The 15,000-nt window shown below is 39.4% G+C and overlaps 1 protein-coding gene across 1 annotated transcript in view; it reads right to left on the reverse strand.

Moving 5' to 3' along the window:
- Positions 1 to 15,000, reverse strand: part of LOC308074026 (son of sevenless homolog 1-like) — a gene marked incomplete at its 5' end in the record, with an annotated part of 159,817 nt that overhangs the window by 143,011 nt on the left and 1,806 nt on the right. The window contains 4 exon segments of the mRNA XM_080413363.1: positions 190 to 317; positions 433 to 474; positions 4,590 to 4,700; positions 14,953 to 15,000. The exon segment at positions 14,953 to 15,000 is cut by the window's right edge and continues 102 nt beyond it. Coding sequence (XP_080269489.1) covers positions 190 to 317; positions 433 to 474; positions 4,590 to 4,700; positions 14,953 to 15,000 — 329 coding nt within the window.

Consider the following 15,000-nt stretch of genomic DNA (forward strand, 5'->3'; position numbering starts at 1 on the left):
AGGTGTGTGTTACAGCAGGTGTGTAGTAGGTGTGTAGATAGAAGTGTGTACCTCAGCCTCCTCTTAGCCAGGTGTGTGTTACAGTAGGTGTGTAGTAGGTGTGTAGATAGAAGTGTGTACCTGAGCCTCCTCTTAGCCAGGTGTGTGTTACAGTAGGTGTGTAGTAGGTGTGTAGATAGAAGTGTGTACCTCAGCCTCCTCTTAGCCAGGTGTGTGTTACAGCTCCTCTCCACAGAGCTCCTCAGGTTCAGCAGAGCTGTGATGGATTGTTTCAGACACTCTTTATCCTCCTCATCCTCACTGACCTCTGACAACTGCTACACACACACACACACACACACACACACACACACACACACACACACACACACACACACACACACACACACACACACACACACACACACATATAATATCTCTTCATTAGCTTACAGAGTGCAGCTTTATAATTATAACATAGTGAACATAGAAGATCTGGAGAGGAGAGGGAGAGGAGAGGAGAGGAGAGGGGAGGGGAGGGGAGGGGAGGGGAGGGGAGGGGAGGGGAGAGGAGAGGAGAGGAGAGGAGAGGAGAGGAGAGAATCATGACGTTGTTGAGGTTGAACTCATGAGACAGATTAAAACTCGCTCTCTCTCTCTCTCTCTCTCTCTCTCTCTCTCTCTCTCTCTCTGTATTAGAATCTAAATTCTAATCTCCAGCTATGTGAGAAATGCACCTCACTGAACCCTGGGTAAGAGCTTAGAACCACACACACACACACACACACACACACACACACACACACACACACACACACACACACACACACACACACACACACACACACACACACACACACACACACACACACACTCACATCAACTGTGTGGTGAATGTCCTATAATAATAATAACTAATATAGTAGATCAATATATACCGTAAATCCTCTAATAGTGACCTCTATTCAATTAAAAAACAGGTCTCTATTAATGACCAGGGACGTTGTTGAAAAAAGCAAATACAAGCCGGTCTTTTTTTTAAAGTCTCAAGAGGGCACTGTTTACTAAGATACCCATGACGATGACATACAGTACAATACACTGTTTACTAAGATACCCATGACGATAACATACAGTACAATACACTGTTTACTAAGATACCCATGACGATAACATACAGTACAATACACTGTTTACTAAGATACCCATGACGATGACATACAGTACAAGCTCACATCACCATGACGATGACATACAGTACAAGCTCACATCGCGTCGCGGATCCGACCGTTGTGAGCTTGTAAGTCTGCTGTTCTCGGCCGTTCTCAGCGTGCAACATGTTCGCACGGTATAAATGAGGTTTTAGGGGACACAGCCGAGTGATCATACAGTCAAGGAAAATAATACTAAACAAAGCGAAGGAAATCCACCCAACGGTGAGTAATGAAAAAGTTTAAATGACCAGTGACCACCTGTAACTGACACAAAATATTGATTTATTCATTCTGATCTGTTTGAAAAATAGAAATATAGGCCTCTCTCTAATACATGCCTCCTTTCAATAAAAGCCCGGTACCCACTACAGTTGAAACAAATACAAGCCCGGGTCACTATTAGAGGAAATACGGTAGTATAATTATATATGATAGGTATCATAATGATAAATATATAGTATACTTATATATGATAGGTATCATAATGATAAATATATAGTATAATTATATATGATAGGTATCATAATGATAAATATATAGTATAATTATATATGATAGGTATCATAATGATAAATATATAGTATAATTATATATGATAGGTATCATAATGATAGGGTTGGAGCGAATGCATGCACACAGTGCACACAGCGTGCACAACACACACAGCGTGTCGCCAGACAGATCTGCCAGTAAATCTAGCCTACACAGTGACATTAGTTTGGCCATGCCAGGCTAAGGAACCTTAGGCACGGGTACCAACGTGGCACGAGTACCAAAGTGGCACGAGTACCAAAGTGGCATGGGTACCAACGTGGCACAGGGGTGGGTGATCACTGGCACACTGGGATACGTGTGAGAGGGTTTTTCATTTAAAATTAAATATCCAAAAATAGTTTAGTCAGTTAAATGATGTCCCCTCCCATCTATATATAAACGACATCCTGCACATAATTCTACATTCATTCAAACTCCTAACTCTGTCTGGGCAGAATTCCTAAAGGGATTTCAAAATGGTACGGACGGACGGACGGACGGACGGACGGACGGACGGACGGACGGACAGACAGACAGACAGACAGACAGACAGACAGACAGACAGACAGACAGACAGACAGACAGACAGACGCACAGACAGACAGACAGACAGACAGACAGACATGCTTAGTTGAACTCCTGTGTTATGCAACAAAAATAGCCGACCTACAAATTCACAAGGCATCACGATCTGACACGCTACGAGCTTGTAGATCGTCTCTTTCTGGTGCGTGACACGGTTAAGTATGAGGCGTTATTAGAACTTCTAGAGTGGACCCTAACCCTAACCCTGGACCCTAACCCTGGACACTAACCCTGGACCCTAACCCTGGAACCTAACCCTAACCCTGGACACTAACCCTGGACCCTAACCCTGGACACTAAACCTGGACCCTAACCCTGGACACTAACCCTGGACCCTAACCCTGGACACTAACCCTGGACCCTAACCCTGGACACTAACCCTGGACCCTAACCCTGGACCCTAACCCTAACCCTGGACACTAACCCTGGACCCTAACCCTGGACACTAACCCTGGACCCTAACCCTGGACACTAACCCTGGACCCTAACCCTGGACACTAACCCTGGACCCTAACCCTGGACCCTAACCCTAACCCTGGACACTAACCCTGGACCCTAACCCTAACCCTGGACCTCTCTGGTCCAACACACTAATGATTTAGAATAAATGCTCAATGGATCTGATGACGTTGCTGATTGAAAAACGAAATAAAAAGACTTAATAGACAGAATAATCCATGTCAAGGAAATACACAGTACTTAACACATTGGGTGCCAAAACCGTATATATACGGTTTTGCGCATACTAACGTTGAGTGCCAAAACCGTATATATACGGTTTTTGAAAAAAAAAAAAAAAAAATTACTTTTTTTTTTTCCTTCACAGCAACAGGAAATATCACTCCTACAAGATTTAGACTCCAATCCACCTCCTGGTTAACTTATGACTTCAAAAACCTGTATCTCGGCTCCTGTGCACTTTTTTTTTTTACAATGTTAATTTAACTTTTTTGAACTGGCTGCAACTATGGAATGGATTTCCGAATGTTTTAAATTTTTTCCCCCCGATTGTACGAGACCTGTATGTGTGTAATGAGGGGATCACCGTGAGGACGGTGATCACTGAAATTTTTTTGTGACTACTTGAAAAAGGTTCAAAATGTTTAAAAAGTCCTGGCACTCAAAGTATAATATTTTAATAAACCTCTGGCACCCAATGTGTTAAGTACTTAAATAAACAGTATACTTAAGAGAGCAATCATCAAGGTAAAAGGCAACACCAGTGTATTTTACAGTGTTAGTGTTTGTTAGGTGTGTATTCTACATAGTGTTTGTTAGGTGTGTATATTACATTAGTGTTTGTTAGGTGTGTATTTTACATTAGTGTTTGTTAGGTGTGTATTTTACATTAGTGTTTGTTAGGTGTGTAGTTAGGTGTGTATTTTACATTAGTGTTTGTTAGGTGTGTAGTTAGGTGTGTATTTTACATCAGTATTTGTTGGGTGTGTATTTTACATTAGTGTTTGTTAGGTGTGTAGTTAGGTGTGTATTTTACATTAGTGTGTGTTAGGTGTGTATTTTACATTAGTGTTTGTTAGGTGTGCATTTTACATTAGTGTTTGTTAGTGTGTATTTTACATTAGTGTTTGTTAGTGTATTTTACATTAGTGTTTGTTAGGTGTGTATGTTACATTAGTGTTTGTTAGGTGTTTATTTTACATTAGTGTTTGTTAGGTGTGTATTTTACATTAGTGTTTGTTAGTGTGTATTTTATATTTGTTTACGTTTGTTAGGTGTGTAGTTAGGTGTGTATTTTACATTAGTGTTTGTTTGTTAGTTGTTTATTTTACATTATTGTTTGTTAGGTATGTATTTTACATTAGTGTTTGTTAGTGTGTATTTTACATTTGTTTATGTTTGTTAGGTGTGTATTTTACGTTAGTGTTTGTTAGTGTGTATTTCACATTAGTGTTTGTTAGGTGTGTAGTTAGGTGTGTATTTTAAATTTGTTTTCGTTAGGTGTGTAGTTAAGTGTGTATTTTACATTAGTGTTTGTTAGGTGTGTAGTTAGGTGTGTATTTTACATTTGTTTTTGTTAGGTGTGTAGTTAGGTGTGTATTTTATAGTAGTGTTTGTTAGTGTATATTTTACATTAGTGTTTGTTAGTGTGTATTTTACATTAGTGTTTGTTAGGTGTGTATTTCATATTAGTGTTTGTTAGGTGAGTAGTTAGGTGTGTATTTTACATTAGTGTTTGTTAGGTGTGTATTTTACATTAGTGTTTGTTAGGTGTGTATTTTACATTAGTGTTTGTTAGGTGTGTAGTTAGGTGTGTACCTGCAGGTAAGAGGCAGCACCAGGTTTGTTCATCAGAGACAGGAAGTGGTCGTTGAACTCGGGTTGCAGGATATCCTGTGTGTACGTCTCATAGGGGTCAAAGGCCAACTCCTGGAGGTCAAACAAAATAAGATGTCATTTGATCCTTCAATCTGAAATAATAATAATGATAATATGGACTTTACAGCCACATGGTGCATAGTAATACTGTAGCAGCAGTGTGTTAAAGTGGTCATTCAGTGGTCATTTACAGCCACATGTTGTTTAAAGTTAAAACCCCAGAGGAAGACCCTTCAGTGGTAATTTAAAGCCACATGGTGTGTTAAAGTTAAAACCCCAGAGAAAGACCCTTCAGTGGTCATTTACAGCCACAAGTTGTGTTCAAGTTAAAACCCTAAAGGAAGACCCTTCAGTGGTCATTTACAGCCAAATGGTGTGTTAAAGTTAAAAAAACAGAGATAGACCCTTCAGTGGTCATTTACAGCCACAAGTTGTGTTAAAGTTAAAACCCCAGAGGAAGACCCTTCAGTGGTCATTTAACACATTGGGTGCCAGAGGTTTATTAAAATATTATACTTTGAGTGCCAGGACTTTTTAAACATTTTGAACCTTTTTCAAGTAGTCACAAAATATTTTCAGTGATCACCGTCCTCACGGTGATCCCCTCATTACACACATACAGGTCTCGTACAATCGGGGGGAAAAAATTTAAAACATTCGGAAATCCATTCCATAGTTGCAGCCAGTTGAAAATAGTTAAATTAACATTGTAAAAAAAAAAAGTGCACAGGAGCCGAGATACAGGTTTTTGAAGTCATAAGTTAACCAGGAGGTGGATTGGAGTCTAAATCTTGTAGGAGTGATATTTCCTGTTGTTTTTGATTTTCAAAAACCGTATATATACGGTTTTGGCACTCAGCGTTAGTATGCGCAAAACCGTATATATACGGTTTTGGCACCCAATGTGTTAAAGCCAAATGGTGTGTTAAAGTTAAAGTAACCCAGAGAAAGACCCTTCAGTGGTCATTTACAGCCAAATGGTGTGTTAAAGTAAAAAAAAAACTAGAGAAAGACCCTTCAGTGGTCATTTACAGCCAAATGGTGTGTTATAGTTAAAAAACCCCAGAGAAAGACCCTTCAGTGGTCATTTAAAGCCACATGTTGTGTTAAAGTAAAAGAAAAACAGAGAAAGACCCTTCAGTGGTCATTTACAGTGACATGGTGTGTTAAAGTTAACTCATTCACTGCCAGAACTTTTTTTTTTGCGTTTGCCCACTGCCAGAGATTTTTAATTAAAAAAAAAAAGTACTCAGGAGCCGAGATACAAAATGTTTATGTTTTAAGTTAACAAGGAAGTGGATGGGAGTCTAGATCTTCAACAAATCATATCTCCTTGGTCTTTCGGTTAAAAAATAAATAAATAAATAAGAAAAAAAAAAAAAAAAAAAAAGTCGTTTTAGTCGTTCTTGGCAGAGGGGGCTTAAAGGACAAAAGTCGTTTTAGTCGTTCTAGGCAGGGAATGAGTTAAAACCCCAGAGGAAGACCATTCAGTGGTCATTTACAGCCACATGGTGTGTTAAAGTTAAAACCCTAGAGAAAGACCCTTCAGTGGTCATTTACAGCCAAATGGTGTGTTAAAGTTAAAACCACAGAGATAGACCATTCAGTGGTCATTTACAGCCACATGGTGTGTTAAAGTTAAAACCCTAGAGAAAGACCCTTCAGTGGTCATTTACAGCCACATGTCGTGTTAAAGTTAAAACCCCAGAGGAAGACCCTTCAGTGGTCATTTAAAGCCACATGGTGTGTTACAGTTAAACCCCCAGAGAAAGACCCTTCAGTGGTCATTTACAGCCACAAGTTGTGTTAAAGTTAAAACCCCAGAGGAAGACCCTTCAGTGGTCATTTAAAGCCAAATGGTGTGTTAAAGTTAAAAAAAAACAGAGAAAGACCATTCAGTGGTCATTTACAGCCAAATGGTGTGTTAAAGTTAAAAAAAACCAGAGAAAGACCCTTCAGTGGTCATTTACAGCCACATGGTGTGTTAAAGTAAAAAAAAAACTAGAGAAAGACCCTTCAGTGGTCATTTACAGCCAAATGGTGTGTTATAGTTAAAAAAAACAGAGAAAGACCCTTCAGTGGTCATTTAAAGCCACATGTTGTGTTAAAGTAAAAGAAAAACAGAGAAAGACCCTTCAGTGGTCATTTACAGTGACATGGTGTGTTAAAGTTAACTCATTCACTGCCAGAACTTTTTTTTTTGCGTTTGCCCACTGCCAGAGATTTTTAATTAAAAAAAAAAAGTACTCAGGAGCCGAGATACAAAATGTTTATGTTTTAAGTTAACAAGGAAGTGGATGGGAGTCTAGATCTTCAACAAATCATATCTCCTTGGTCTTTGGGTTAAAAAATAAATAAATAAATAAGAAAAGAAAAAAAGAAAAAAAAAAGTCGTTTTAGTCGTTCTTGGCAGAGGGGGCTTAAAGGACAAAAGTCGTTTTAGTCGTTCTAGGCAGGGAATGAGTTAAAACCCCAGAGGAAGACCATTCAGTGGTCATTTACAGCCACATGGTGTGTTAAAGTTAAAACCCTAGAGAAAGACCCTTCAGTGGTCATTTACAGCCAAATGGTGTGTTAAAGTTAAAAAAAACTTCAGTGGTCATTTACAGCCACATGTCGTGTTAAAGTTAAAACCCCAGAGGAAGACCCTTCAGTGGTAATTTAAAGCCACATGGTGTGTTACAGTTAAACCCCCAGAGAAAGACCCTTCAGTGGTCATTTACAGCCACAAGTTGTGTTAAAGTTAAAACCCCAGAGGAAGACCCTTCAGTGGTCATTAAAAGCCAAATGGTGTGTTAAAGTTAAAAAAAAACAGAGAAAGACCCTTCAGTGGTCATTTACAGCCAAATGGTGTGTTAAAGTTAAAAAAAACCAGAGAAAGACCCTTCAGTGGTCATTTACAGCCACATGGTGTGTTAAAGTTAAAACCCCAGAGGAAGACCATTCAGTGGTCATTTACAGCCACATGGTGTGTTAAAGTTAAAACCCCAGAGAAAGACCCTTCAGTGGTCATTTACAGCCAAATGGTGTGTCAAAGTAAAAAAAGCAAAACAGAGAAAGACCCTTCAGTGGTCATTTACAGCCACATATCGTGTTAAAGTTAAAACCCCAGAGGAAGACCCTTCAGCGGTAATTTAAAGCCACATGGTGTGTTAAAGTTAAAACCCCAGAGATAGACCCTTCAGTGGTCATTTACAGCCACAAGTTGTGTTAAAGTTAAAACCCCAGAGGAAGACCCTTCAGTGGTAATTTAAAGCCACATGGTGTGTTAAAGTTAAAACCCCAGAGAAAGACCCTTCAGTGGTCATTTACAGCCACAAGTTGTGTTCAAGTTAAAACCCCAGAGAAAGACCCTTCAGTGGTCATTTACAGCCAAATTGTGTGTTAAAGTAAAAAAAGCAAAACAGAGAAAGACCCTTCAGTGGTCATTTACAGCCACATGTCGTGTTAAAGTTAAAACCCCAGAGGAAGACCCTTCAGCGGTAATTTAAAGCCACATGGTGTGTTAAAGTTAAAACCCCAGAGATAGACCCTTCAGTGGTCATTTACAGCCACAAGTTGTGTTAAAGTTAAAACCCCAGAGGAAGACCTTTCAGTGGTCATTTAAAGCCAAATGGTGTGTTAAAATAAAAAAAAAACAGAGAAAGACCCTTCAGTGGTCATTTACAGCCAAATGGTGTGTTAAAGTTAAAAAACCCCAGAGAAAGACCCTTCAGTGGTCATTTACAGCCACATGGTGTGTTAAAGTTAAAACCCCAGAGGAAGACCATTCAGTGGTCATTTACAGCCACATGGTGTGTTAAAGTTAAAACCCCAGAGAAAGACCCTTCAGTGGTCATTTACAGCCACATGGTGTGTTAAAGTTAAAACCCCAGAGGAAGACCATTCAGTGGTCATTTACAGCCACATGGTGTGTTAAAGTTAAAACCCTAGAGAAAGACCCTTCAGTGGTCATTTACAGCCAAATGGTGTGTTAAAGTTAAAAAAAACTGAGAAAGACCCTTCAGTGGTCATTTACAGCCACATGTCGTGTTAAAGTTAAAACCCCAGAGGAAGACCCTTCAGTGGTAATTTAAAGCCACATGGTGTGTTACAGTTAAACCCCCAGAGAAAGACCCTTCAGTGGTCATTTACAGCCACAAGTTGTGTTAAAGTTAAAACCCCAGAGGAAGACCCTTCAGTGGTCATTTAAAGCCAAATGGTGTGTTAAAGTTAAAAAAAACCCAGAGAAAGACCCTTCAGTGGTCATTTACCACTGATTGGCTCCAGTGAGCAGAGAGAATCAATAACAAGTAGACTTGGTAACCTGGCTGTAGAAAGTAACACCACAGTAAAGAACCTGGGGGTGATTATCGATTCTGAATTGAATTTCAATACACACATAAATCATGTCACCAAGATTGCTTTCTTTCATCTTAGAAATATTGCACGAATTAGAGATTATCTGTCGTTAGACGATGCAAAAACGCTGATCCACGCTTTTGTTTTCTCTCGGCTTGATTACTGCAACGCACTCTACTCTGGCCTGCCAAAGAAAACAACTGACAGATTACAACTTGTTCAAAATGCGGCAGCCAGAATTTTAACTAAAACCAGGATGAGAGAACATATCACTCCAGTTCTAGCTTCACTACACTGGCTCCCGGTTGTTTTTAGGATTGATTTTAAAATTCTTTTAATAGTTTATAAAGCTCTAAATGGTCTGGCACCTTCCTACCTCTCCGACTGCCTAGAGAGATATGTTCCAAACCGGGCCCTCAGGTCTTCAAGTGCTGACCTGCTCGAGGTGCCTACAATGACATATAAAAAATACGGTGAAGCAGCATTCTGCTTTTACGGACCGACAGTGTGGAATAAACTCCCATTACACTTAAGACAGGCAGCCTCTGTCGATAGCTTTAAAGCACAGCTCAAGACCTATTACTTCACTCTTGCTTTTAGCTGATTCTTTGGTTGATTTTTAATTCCTCACTGTATTCCCTATTTTAATGTTGTTTTATGCCTTTGCTTTTGTTTTGTGTGAGTGGAAGAGAGAGTCACGGTAGTTAAAAGACAAGAGTCTGATAACTCCATCCGGAGGATTTAGTGAATTATCCTCTGGGGCATGTCGACACGTGGTGGACCCTCCAGGGCAGATCCTTTTGTCTATGTTTATTCTATATATCTTGTATAACCCCGATATCATTCTCAGGGGTGTACGGTGTGTGGTTTGGATGTGATAAGTTAGCAGATCCCCTGGGCTAGTCCACACGTGGTAAACATGGTGAAAATATATTACTAAGGTGTAATATTACTAAGTGAAAATATATTACTAAGGTGTAATATTGACAATTGTGTGAAGATATATTACTAAGGTACACAAGGTACACATGTAATATTGGCAATTGTGTGTGTTGTAGTTGTGTAGTGGCGAGGGCCACTGCATTTTACTGCATTTTACTGCTTTTATTTTATTTTATTTTTAGTCTGATAACTCCATCCGGAGGATTTAGTGAATTATCCTCTGGGGCACGTCGACACGTGGTGGACCCTCCAGGGCAGATCCTTTTGTCTATGTTTATTCTATATATCTTGTATAACCCCGATATCATTCTCAGGGGTGTACGGTGTGTGGTTTGGATGTGATAAGTTAGCAGATCCCCTGGGCTAGTCCACACGTGGTAAACATGGTGAAAATATATTACTAAGGTGTAATATTACTAAGTGAAAATATATTACTACGGTGTAATACTGACAATTGTGTGAAGATATATTACTAAGGTACACAAGGTACACATGTAATATTGGCAATTGTGTGAAGTGTGGATATTTCTTTAGCTGTGTTGTAGAGGACAGTGGCCACTACATTTAAGTTATATCCATTTGTGTTGTAGTTGTGTAGTGGCGAGGGCCACTGCATTTTACTGCATTTTACTGCTTTTATTTTATTTTATTTTATTTTTGTTTGCTTTATTGTTAAATTGGTTCTAACTGTAATTGTATCCTTGCTCTGTAAAGCACTTTGAGCTGCATTTCATGTCATGAAAGGTGCTATACAAATAAAGTTTATTATTATTATTATTATTATTACAGCCAAATGGTGTGTTAAAGTTAAAAAACCCCAGAGAAAGACCCTTCAGTGGTCATTTACAGCCACATGGTGTGTTAAAGTTAAAACCCCAGAGGAAGACCATTCAGTGGTCATTTACAGCCACATGGTGTGTTAAAGTTAAAACCCCAGAGAAAGACCCTTCAGTGGTCATTTACAGCCAAATGGTGTGTTAAAGTAAAAAAAAGCAAAACAGAGAAAGACCCTTCAGTGGTCATTTACAGCCACATGTCGTGTTAAAGTTAAAACCCCAGAGGAAGACCCTTCAGCGGTAATTTAAAGACACATGGTGTGTTAAAGTTAAAACCCCAGAGATAGACCCTTCAGTGGTCATTTACAGCCACAAGTTGTGTTAAAGTTAAAACCCCAGAGGAAGACCTTTCAGTGGTCATTTAAAGCCAAATGGTGTGTTAAAATAAAATAAAAACAGAGAAAGACCCTTCAGTGGTCATTTACAGCCAAATGGTGTGTTAAAGTTAAAAAAACCCAGAGAAAGACCCTTCAGTGGTCATTTACAGCCACATGGTGTGTTAAAGTTAAAACCCCAGAGGAAGACCATTCAGTGGTCATTTACAGCCACATGGTGTGTTAAAGTTAAAACCCCAGAGAAAGACCCTTCAGTGGTCATTTACAGCCAAATGGTGTGTTAAAGTAAAAAAAGCAAAACAGAGAAAGACCCTTCAGTGGTCATTTACAGCCACATGTCGTGTTAAAGTTAAAACCCCAGAGGAAGACCCTTCAGCGGTAATTTAAAGACACATGGTGTGTTAAAGTTAAAACCCCAGAGATAGACCCTTCAGTGGTCATTTACAGCCACAGGTTGTGTTAAAGTTAAAACCCCAGAGGAAGACCTTTCAGTGGTCATTTAAAGCCAAATGGTGTGTTAAAATAAAAATAAAACAGAGAAAGACCCTTCAGTGGTCATTTACAGCCAAATGGTGTGTTAAAGTTAAAAAAACCCAGAGAAAGACCCTTCAGTGGTCATTTACAGCCACATGGTGTGTTAAAGTTAAAACCCCAGAGGAAGACCATTCAGTGGTCATTTACAGCCACATGGTGTGTTAAAGTTAAAACCCCAGAGAAAGACCCTTCAGTGGTCATTTACAGCCAAATGGTGTGTTAAAGTAAAAAAAGCAAAACAGAGAAAGACCCTTCAGTGGTCATTTACAGCCACATGTCGTGTTAAAGTTAAAACCCCAGAGGAAGACCCTTCAGCGGTAATTTAAAGACACATGGTGTGTTAAAGTTAAAACCCCAGAGATAGACCCTTCAGTGGTCATTTACAGCCACAGGTTGTGTTAAAGTTAAAACCCCAGAGGAAGACCTTTCAGTGGTCATTTAAAGCCAAATGGTGTGTTAAAATAAAAAAAAACAGAGAAAGACCCTTCAGTGGTCATTTACAGCCAAATGGTGTGTTAAAGTTAAAAAACCCCAGAGAAAGACCCTTCAGTGGTCATTTACAGCCACATGGTGTGTTAAAGTTAAAACCCCAGAGGAAGACCATTCAGTGGTCATTTACAGCCACATGGTGTGTTAAAGTTAAAACCCCAGAGAAAGACCCTTCAGTGGTCATTTACAGCCAAATGGTGTGTTAAAGTAAAAAAAGCAAAACAGAGAAAGACCCTTCAGTGGTCATTTACAGCCACATGTCGTGTTAAAGTTAAAACCCCAGAGGAAGACCCTTCAGCGGTAATTTAAAGCCACATGGTGTGTTAAAGTTAAAACCCCAGAGATAGACCCTTCAGTGGTCATTTACAGCCACAAGTTGTGTTAAAGTTAAAACCCCAGAGGAAGACCTTTCAGTGGTCATTTAAAGCCAAATGGTGTGTTAAAATAAAAAAAAAACAGAAAAAGACCCTTCAGTGGTCATTTAAAGCCACATGTTGTGTTAAAGTAAAAAAAACAGAGAAAGACCCTTCAGTGGTCATTTACAGCCACATGGTGTGTTAAAGTTAAAACCCCAGAGAAAGACCCTTCAGTGGTCATTTACAGCCAAATGGTGTGTTAAAGTAAAAAAAAACAAGAGAAAGACCCTTCAGTGGTCATTTACAGCCACAAGTTGTGTTAAAGTTAAAACCCCAGAGGAAGACCCTTCAGTGGTCATTTAAAGCCACATGGTGTGTTAAAGTTAAAACCCCAGAGAAAGAACCTTCAGTGGTCATTTACAGCCAAATGGTGTGTTAAAGTTAAAAAAAACCCAGAGAAAGACCCTTCAGTGGTCATTTAAAGCCACTTGTTGTGTTAAAGTTAAAACCCCAGAGAAAGACCCTTCAGTGGTCATTTAAAGCCACATGGTGCATAGTAATACTGTAGCAGCAGTGTGTTAAAGTTAAAAACCCCAGAGGAAGACCCTTCAGTGGTCATTTACATCCACATCGTGCATAGGAATACTGTAGCATCAGTGTGTTAAAGTTAAAAACCCCAGAGGAAGACCCTTCAGTGGTCATTTACATCCACATCGTGCATAGGAATACTGTAGCAGCAGTGTGTTAAAGTAAAAAAAAAACAGAGGAAAACCCTTCAGTGGTCATTTACATCCACATGGTGCATAGTAATACTGTAGCATCAGTGTGTTAAAGTTAAAAACCCCAGAGGAAGACCCTTCAGTGGTCATTTAAAGCCACATGGTGCATAGTAATACTGTAGCAGCAGTGTGTTAAAGTTAAAAACCCCAGAGGAAGACCCTTCAGTGGTCATTTACATCCACATCGTGCATAGGAATACTGTAGCATCAGTGTGTTAAAGTTAAAAACCCCAGAGGAAGACCCTTCAGTGGTCATTTACATCCACATCGTGCATAGGAATACTGTAGCAGCAGTGTGTTAAAGTTAAAAAAAACCAGAGGAAAACCCTTCAGTGGTCATTTACATCCACATGGTGCATAGTAATACTGTAGCATCAGTGTGTTAAAGTTAAAAACCCCAGAGGAAGACCCTTCAGTGGTCATTTAAAGCCACATGGTGCATAGTAATACTGTAGCAGCAGTGTGTTAAAGTTAAAACCCCAGAGGAAGACCCTTCAGTGGTCATTTACATCCACATGGTGCATAGTAATACTGTAGCATCAGTGTGTTAAAGTTAAAAACCCCAGAGGAAGACCCTTCAGTGGTCATTTAAAGCCACATGGTGCATAGTAATACTGTAGCAGCAGTGTGTTAAAGTTAAAACCCCAGAGGAAGACCCTTCAGTGGTCATTTGAACCATCATGCACCTTTCATGAGAGAAGAGGAAAGGTTGCAAGTGAGAACAAAGGTCAATCACAAGAGACAGTTAAAAGGATCCCTGGCTAATAAGCCAAATATGCCTTAATACATTACATTATAAAACATTATAATTGCCCTCTATAACATTTTTTTTTTTTTAAGTCCTTACATATTTTATTTACAGTTCATCTTTTACTTAAGAGGGACAACGCCCATTGCAAGTTGATGATGTCATTTGTGTGGTCCAGCCCTATGGAATGCATGTGCAAAACAAACACTTAGAATATTGATTTGATGCTCATATCAACCTTATTAACCATATTAATGCTCATATTAACCTTATTAACCATATTAATGCTCATATCAACCTTATTAACCATATTAATGCTCATATTAACCTTATTAACCATATTAATGCTCATATCAACCTTATTAACCATATTAATGCTCATATTAACCTTATTAACCATATTAATGCTCATATTAACCTTATTAACCATATTAATGCTCATATTAACCTTAGGAATTATTAAGTTGTTTTTTATTGTCTCCGCCAGGCCGAAAGGCATGGCGAGAGAGTATGTTTTGCCCCCTGTCCGTCCGTCCGTCTGTGTGTGTGTCCGTCTGTGAACAGCTAATCTCCGGCACCGTTGGCTTGATCGCAGCGAAACTGTGCACACACACTCCCTGGATGCCAATTCAGAACCTCTGCCCCAAATCTTTCACATGGGCTTGTTATAGCGCCACCAGGAGGCTGCTTTTTGCAAAACACATTTTTTTTACAGTACTCCTACAGCAAATCGGTAAACAGTATCTCTATAGTCATCTATAGTCATCCATCCTGATTGGCTACGATTAACATCTAATGTTTGCAGGAATGGCCCGTATTGAACTAAATGCCGCAAATCATGAACGCAGAATATATATATATATATATGGTCCACAAGCTTAGACAGCCTAAAGCCCTACAGAACAGGATATGTGATGATGTCCGTTCCTGTCATATTACGTACCTCAGCCAGGTCTTCAAAGCAGCTTCCAACCAGAGGATGAGGATGAGG

Source organism: Gymnoscopelus braueri (assembly GCF_963280865.1).
Source record: "Gymnoscopelus braueri genome assembly, chromosome: 2".
Lineage (NCBI taxonomy): Eukaryota > Metazoa > Chordata > Actinopteri > Myctophiformes > Myctophidae > Gymnoscopelus > Gymnoscopelus braueri.